Here is an 8,415-nt window from a genome sequence, read left to right on the forward strand (position 1 = left end):
CTCAAACAAATTCACTGCTCAGTATCTGACTCTTCATATGATGCCCACTGGCCTCGCGGATTACTCACTTCTATGGATGTAAAGAGGACGTTCACAGTGCGACACCTGCTGGCCATTTTCGGTACTATTTTTGGAGCGCTTGCTGTTATCGTCCTCAGTACATCCTCAGGAAAACCTCCCAAAGTGCTGTCAGGTCAGTGCGTTATGGTCTCTCAGCTGCACATGAACAGTGTACAATTAAAGGCGGCTGCATTACTTTATAATTTAGCACCTACAGGACATTTGAAGATGAGAGACAGCGCGTTCATTTGATAGGAAAAACGCACAAAGTGAGCGCACCGTTAAATTTCAAAGAATTATTTTCACTGTCCACTGATGACGGCATGTTGGCTTATAGTGATGTTACCGGTTAATTATATTTAGAAATCATTTCTCTTCTTTTCGTATTTCATTTGACGGACATCTCTATACTTGTTACATTTCACACACATTCTGGAAATGAATCAGAGCGATCGGTCCAGCTGAATATCTGTAAGTTCATGATGTTCAATAAAGAGGAGCGAAAAAAGAAAAAAGAAACCCCAAATGATTATTAAATCAATCGAATAATAATCTTTATTTCATTCAGTTCATTCAGTCATTAGCCTACTACTGTTTGCGGTGCCTTTATACTGGTTCATTTATACTTCATATTGTCAATCATCACACAGAAACCAGGAAGTGTATTCTTCCGCTGCCTAAACTTTTTGTCTCGGCACAGTGAAGCTGTCCGCTGTGGCACGGGCTGCTTCACTGTGTGAAGTGAAGGACGAGAAGACAGAAACGATTAAAAATCGAAGGTACGTTCATATTTTGTATCGTTAATGATGTCTGTGCCTAACTGGATCCACATTTCGAGTGTGGATATCTCTTGTGATTCAGATGTTATTGTTTATTTCGTCGTACTGTTGGAAGGAGGCCTGCATCTCACTGTACCTGGACCCGCTCCACTGAACAGATTTTGTGGTTATGGGGGTTTGCGGTGTGAGGTCTTTCGTTAATGTTACAAATAACTGCAGTGTAAAATAAGGGCTGAGACGAACAAACAGGCTTCGGAAGATTAAGTTACTGTGATGATGAAAAAACCCCTTTACTTTCTATTCCTGTGAAAAGGAAGTTACACATGCTTCCTGTAAGGCCTTAAAACCCGCCAAACTTATTTCTCTAATGTTTATGGCTTAAAACTGGGACCTGAGTACCAATTTCATACCATAACATGCGAATGTCCTGGTATGACAATAAAGTTCCTTGATCCTTGATCCTTATACGGAAATGCCACTCCCTGTGCTGGAAATTTGAAACTCTTCATCACGGGATGTAGGGTGCAGCTAAAACCAGTTTATTTCTTTGCTCAGAATTACGCAATGTTTGTTTTAATTACAAGGCAGGGGAAGAAAAACACATTTGTGAATTTTGTGTCTGTCCACTGAAGAGATTGTTACTGATACACGTTTCCACATCAGTTAAAAAAAAAACAAAAAACAGCCCGGATTGAGAACATTATCTGTGCATTGTTCTTTGAATGTAAAACAACTGGAGAATAATGCACAAGAAATTACAACTGTTGAAAAGTAATAATACAACCAATGAAAAATGCCAAAAAAAAGAATAAGAATTAAAAATAAATAAATAAAGAGAAGCAGATAAAGTCGATTAATTAGATAAATAAATAAATGGCCATTAAACAACCAAAAGGGGCAGGTCGTGTAATACTGATTCTGTTTCAGATTTAAAAAAGGACTGCAGGGGAAATAAAAAAACTGTTAAATGGCTAAAAGTTTCTCACTTTTGTTTAAGTGAACCTCTTTTGATTTTGTTAGAAAGAATGTGAAAGGGCCCTTCTAAATGTTTTTTTTAATCTAGGAAATTCTGTTTACCACGAGTAATAATCTCTGATGATACGCTCTCGTATATGCAAATTGTTATACCTTCATTCACACATAAGCAGGCCCTCAATACATCCTTCCATCCATTATCAATATAACTTATCCTCATAAGGGTCACTAGGGGGTCTGGGGCCAATCCCAGACAACTCTGGGTGAGACTTTGGTGCACTGAAACATGTCACCAGTCTATCACAGGGCGGACACATCGAGACAAACAACCATTCATTCTCACAGTCACACCTATGGACAATGAACTGGACAACAAGAGTTGACAGTTCACCTTATCTGCATGTCATGGACTGTGGGAGGAAGCTACAGTACCTGCAGGGAACCCACGCTTGGAGTGTTTGCGACAGAAAAGCCTGAGTCAGCGGATTTAGACCCTGAACCTTTACTGTGAGGTGACTGTTCTAACCACTGCTCTACTGTGCTGCCTATTCCCTCAATACAGAGTCTGGGAATTTGTCTACCCACGGAGCCATTCTGCAAAGGAGCTTTTATAATACAGGTAAGTGTTAGTGGGGCACATTTCAAGACCCTTTTATATTCTTATTCTTTTGGATTAATGTACCATGTTCACTGCTTTTTTAAAGTATTTTGTGTATTATTCTTCACACCTCTGGACAATTTAGAGTCACCAGTTAGCCTAATCTGCATGTTTTTATGCCGAGGGAAAATATGCAGGCACGTTGAGTGCTTGCTTCAGAAAAGCCTTGGCCAGAAGATTCGGACGCTGAACCTTCTTGCTGTGAGGTGACAGTGCTAACTGGTCTACTGTGCTGCACAGGCCCTTAATACTGAGTCTGGGAATTTGTCCACTCAAGGAGTGACACTGCAAAGGAGTTTTTATAATACAGGTAAGTGTCAGTGGAGCACATTTCAAGACCCCTATATATTATTATTATTATTATTATTATTGATTAATATGCCATGTCCATCTATAACATTTATGACTAAATTAAAGTCACTGCTTCTCTAATTAGAGTTCAAGCTCCGGAAGGGCAGAACCCTGTTGTTTTTGTGTGTGTTTATTATTAAAAGTGTTACTTGCTTCCTCCTTTAATCCGTATCATTGATAATATTTTAATGAAGGAAAGCAGGGGAGTGTGTGGTTCTTCAACATTGAACACATTTTCATTGTTTCCTTTAAATATTTACACCACATAACTTCCACAAATTATGAGACATTCTTATGATAAAGTAATTATATAAATTAATACTTAAAAAAAATTGCAGTTCTCTTAATTACACTGTTCATCATCAGTTTGTGGACTGGACGTGTCTGAGGGGTCTACTGTCCTCATGTGAAATTTATGAGGTTGCTGGGCCATGAGGGGTCGACAAAAATGACCTAGTTGCTATACAGTGCACTATAATTTGCCTTCACTAGTTTATTTAATTGAATGAAAATCCAACTGAAAATAGAGTTGGATCCACTGTTTAGAAGAGCTTTTCAAAGCTAAGGTTGATCAAGTCGTACCTGAGGTCAGCCATGTCTCAGGAACGGCTCACTGGCCTTGCTATCATCAGTATCAGTCACTCAATAGGGGAGCAGATTTTGTATGATGACATTATTGATGATTTAGCATCAAGGAAGGCCAGAAAGGTCAGGTTTCAGTTTTAGTTTTTTAGTTTTTGTTTGCTGCTCTTAGTGCAATAGTGTTATAATTAGATTTCCTTTAGTGTGTTTTCATTTGTGTGATGAAGGATTAGTGCTATTCAGAATATTTATTCTATATTTTATTTGTATATTATTTTATTTTTTATTATTTTAAAATAATAAGATTATATTGTTTTCATTTTATTTTATTGTTATTCTCTGCTGTCGTTATGTGTAATTTTTAATGTGTAAATGTGTAATTCACTTTTATGTATATAGAGTATATTTATTTAATTTCTGATAACTAATTTCTAAATTGTTTTGGCAGTGTTGGAGTTGGAGATTGTTATAATATGAATATTGTTATAATAAAACATGGCTGTTCGTGAGTTAGGGGTTCGGGTTAGGGCGCTCAGAGGGGGTCTCGCCCAGGGAGTAATTCAATGCAGAACCGTGAGTGAGTGAGTGTGTGAGTGAGTGAAATTGGACACAGCTTTAAAAAGACCTTGTTCACTGAATCAGATTTAACCAATTCATATGTCTTGATGATGAAATTGGCCTATGGAGTATTGAATTGCTTCTGAGTAAAATTCATGGTGGCATTTTATGTGTAATATCAAGCCTCTCTACATAAACCAACCGAGTCATGAAAAGATAGAACAGGTGTCTCTAAATAATTATGGTACATCTGATTTATACTAGGAAAAATGAGACTTAGTGGAAAAATGTAGCAACATACAATTAAAATGTCATGTGTCATGTAGCCTGCACAGTGTGTAATTCTTTATTGTGACTTTCTTTATTTCTTCTAGCATTTAACCGAAGTTACATGCTAACCGAAGCTGTCATGGCTGGTGGAGTCGAAATGAAGGTAAACAGTTGAAACAGCTGCCAGTTTTGTTTGAGGTGGTTTCAAATGCAAATATAAAAAATAAATTAAATAAAAAATGAGTGCAGCTGATTTTAATCATGATTTTGAACATCTGCACTAAATGTTTAATTCTCTCCTGACACCAGATTTCTCTACCTTTAGTTTACTGTGTAAAATGTATATAAAATATACACATGAAATACAAATCTATCAGTGGATTGCTTAAAAATGTTGAAGTCAGGTGGAGTATATTTAAAATACAACACAGTTTGGTTTCACAAAAAACAATTCAGTTGGCATCAATTTGAGCTGGAATGTGAAACTAAGAAAAGAAAACCTTTTTTGTTTTAGAATGAAGAGGAGATTCTGACTCCCAACATAAAGCAAACTCATCTCAAGGAGGGAAACGTGGATGACAGAGGAACAGCCAGAGATGAGCAAATCAAGAAAGACCAGCAAAGACCGTGCAAGCCTTATCCATTTGGAAAATACCATGATTCACATAGGTACATTATAAACAACATTCTTGATATTATAGAGTCAGGTCCCTTAGACATGATTGAACCCTGCCATGAGTATAAAGCTTTTATTAATACAAAACCTGAAACTGAAATGGTCAAGTTCTGTCCTGAGGTTATTCGCATTGCAGCTGCCTGCATGAATAGCCGCACCAACAGCACTATACATTTTGGAATAGGGGACGCACCAGACTTCATTCATGGTCAAGTGCTGGGAGTGAAAGTTCGGGATAAAGAGGCTTTTGCACAAGCATTGAATTCTGCCATTGCTAAATATTTTGAGCCCAAACAGAGACCGGCTGCTCATTTTTGCATCAAACCTCCTCGATTTGTTGAGGTTCTCGATAAGAATATGACATCATCTAACAAATATGTGATAGAAGTAGACATAATTCCCAACTCTATAATCTGTGAAGAAAACATCTACCACACTTACCGGCTTCCCAAAAAAGCCAAGAAAAAAGCAAAAATTGAAACAAATTCAAAACAATTCTTTGTCCGAGATGGTGGAAGCAGTAGGGATCTCCTCGCACCAACTACATCTGCAAAACCTATGCAGGAGTACAACAAGTTTGTTGATGGGATGAAGCAACGATCACAGCTCCGAAAACAAGCTGAGGAGAAGAGCCTCGCTGTGGCTAAGAGCAATTGTCAAGGCACTGCATTAATTAAAATGATAACTGGTGGATCCCCCTCTTTAGATGCTTCATGCTTTGACCGATATGTGATAGTAACGAACAAATCACATTCAAGCCAGTTTGAATCACTAGGATTTCTTGTAGAACTCAACCCAACAGCTGTTTTGGACTTTGATCCAGAATCAGCTAAACATGGATTACAGTGTCACTTCAAACAGCACAGTGCAGTAAATTTACCAGCACAGTATAAAATCACAGGACAAATTAAGGACACTGTAAACACATCGGAATTAGGTCCAAAGATTAGCTGGATATTCTGTAATGGGGGTGTTCAGGATGAGCCACCTTCAGACATGGACCAGTGGTTGATGGACAAGGGAGCCTCCATTCAAGATCTGATTTATTTCTTGTGTCACAAAGATGTGGTTCTGAACAAGAGATTCCTTGTCATTTTCTTACTTTTGTCGTGCATGAATGAGGAGATTGATCCACTTGTTGAGACTTTCTGTAAATTCCAGAAGGAGCTTGGTGACAAAGGTCAAATCCTTTGTATATGTGACAGTGAAAAGGCATTTACCTCCTGGAAAGACCTAATTGATGCTCGGTGCGAAATCAACATTTCTGATAGATGTATATATGATCTCAGTTTTGCTGAAGTCAATGGCACTATCCTTAGTCTTTTCTCCAAAAATCGTAAATCCAGTCGTTTCCTAACTGGTGGTGGAGGAAGCAGAGTGCTTCTGAAGACAGAAGTGGAGCACAGCCTGAGTACCTTAGAGGTCCTGTGCGTGAACCAGTGTGAAGGAGGAGATGAGGATAAAACTGTCATAGACCAGAACTTCTACAGAGGAGGAAAAGTGTCATGGTGGAATTTTTATTTCTCCGAGCAGCTAGGATTCTCAAACGTTGTCAAACGAAATAAAGTTTTCTTTATTGAGGAAAACGTCGCACATGTTTTGCACTCCCAGAAAAAAGCCTGTGTGTTATTCAACCTCATCCATGTACCTGGATGTGGTGGGACAACATTGGCCATGCACACTTTATGGAATCTCCGCCATAAATTCCGTTGCGCTGTCCTTAAAGACAAAAACGCAAACTTTTCTGAAGTCGCTGATCAAGTGGTCAAACTTTTAATGTGTGGCCATGAGGAAAAATTACTGCAGGTCCCAGTTTTGCTGATGATAGATGACTTTGATGACATGCAACAAGTATCTGACTTGCAGCAGCTCATTGACAGAGAATGCACAAAGAACGACATTAAGTCAGCAAAGGTAATCCTTCTGAACTGCATGAGATCATGGTCCTGTGAGTTCCTTAACAGACCTAGAGACACTCTGTTCCTTGAAAATAACCTGTCCGAAGAGGAGAAGAAACAGTTTTCACTTAAAGAAACTGTTGAAACCTTCTATGATTTCATGATCAGAAAGAATAACTTAAAGCCAGAGTATGTTCAGGGTGTAGTCCACAACACTCTGAGGAGTTTCAGCAGCAGCCAGAAAAATGCCCAACTCCTGGCTGTTTTAACCATTTTGAATGTGCACCATAAGGATGTCTTTCTCCCCGTGTCTCTGTGCCAGGAATTTCTCGGTCTACAACCTGACACTGACACAGTCCAAGAAGAGTTTGGGAAGCTTTCAGATTTGATTTGCCATACCACAGTTAAGAGTGAGTTGGGGCACAGGGCTGTGAAAATGATCTATCCACATTTTGCGAGGTGCTGTTACCAGGAACTTACAACAACTCATAAAATGACAGAAGCTGACTTTATCAACCTACTACAGAAGACAGTTGAGCTTATTAGCACAGAGGGAAAAGGAAAATATTTGCAAGATGTGTTCCACCGTTCAGTGGAGATCCTAGCAAAGGGGAAACTCTCTGTTTGGTCTGATTCAAGAACTGAAGGTGAAATTGCAAGGCTGGAAGAGAAAGAACTTGTGAATGCATCAAAAAGGCTTGAGAAGGAGATTTAACAATTTCAGAGCGAGGCAAATTAGTACTCATTTTGTTTTCTCTGAAATTTATACTTACAATTTTATTAATTTTATAATTTTTTGAATTTAACAATTCTCTTTGGTGTTGGGCCACTGGGTGACAACAGCATTTTTGGGGTAGCCATGTTTATTAATGACCCATTAGTCCCCTGATAGGTTTAGATGGCTCTTTCCCAACAGGGGATTTTGCCATTTAAATGTTTAGTGCGGCCACAAACGTGGGTAGAGCAGTTGTCTCGGGAGCACATCCCTGGCTGCAGAGGGTTGCTGGTTTTCCAGCTGCTTATCTGTTCCAGTGGGTTTCAGTGCATAAGTACCCCCCACATGTAGTGGCACGAAGATAAGGGTTTGGTTTAGTTGAGTTAGTTAGTCTTAAGTCAGTTAGATAGGGCTGGGGAGGGTCCCTATTTTTGTGGTGGCTGTCCCTTTCCTTGTATTGTACTCAGTGGTGCCAGCACTAATGTCTTTTTTTTTTTTTTTTTAATAAATGGCATGTAGTGATGATAATTATGTGCAGGATGTCTAGTTACATAATTATCCATGATACATTCCAGCTTCTTTGTTTGTCTTTGTTTATTTTTATTGCATTAGTGTGAATAATAAATGTATGTGACTAAAAGTGAACTTGTTTGTGGTTTTTGATCTTCCATCACAGTCACTTAACATTAAAAGACCTACCCTGGCAAGTAAGATTATTAAGATTATTAAGTAGACTTGTTCCCATAAAATAAGAATCATGACAATCTTAGTAATAATAAGAGTCAGCTAAGTAACCGTGATTGACCTTGTTTGGACAGTTTGCTGGACAAATTTGTTACATATGTCCCTTGTGTACATTCATTTGTTTTAAGTTTCCCTCAGAATCATCATGT

The 8,415-nt window shown here is 38.5% G+C and overlaps 1 protein-coding gene across 2 annotated transcripts; it reads left to right on the forward strand.

Moving 5' to 3' along the window:
* Positions 1-716: 716 nt before the first annotated feature.
* On the forward strand, positions 717-8,167 carry LOC121194303 (sterile alpha motif domain-containing protein 9-like). 2 transcript variants are annotated; one of them, XM_041057092.1, is made up of 4 exons: positions 717-839; positions 2,377-2,782; positions 4,338-4,396; positions 4,748-8,167. In XM_041057092.1, the coding sequence occupies exons 3-4, from the start codon at positions 4,355-4,357 to the stop codon at positions 7,520-7,522; spliced, it is 2,817 nt and encodes a 938-aa protein (XP_040913026.1). In that variant the 5' UTR covers positions 717-839; positions 2,377-2,782; positions 4,338-4,354; the 3' UTR covers positions 7,523-8,167. The 2 variants fall into 2 exon arrangements, with proteins under 2 accessions (XP_040913026.1, XP_040913027.1); XM_041057093.1 differs by having other exon boundaries at positions 2,377-2,433.
* Positions 8,168-8,415: the final 248 nt, after the last annotated feature.

Source organism: Toxotes jaculatrix, chromosome 15, assembly GCF_017976425.1.
Source record: "Toxotes jaculatrix isolate fToxJac2 chromosome 15, fToxJac2.pri, whole genome shotgun sequence".
Classification (NCBI taxonomy): Eukaryota; Metazoa; Chordata; class Actinopteri; family Toxotidae; genus Toxotes; species Toxotes jaculatrix.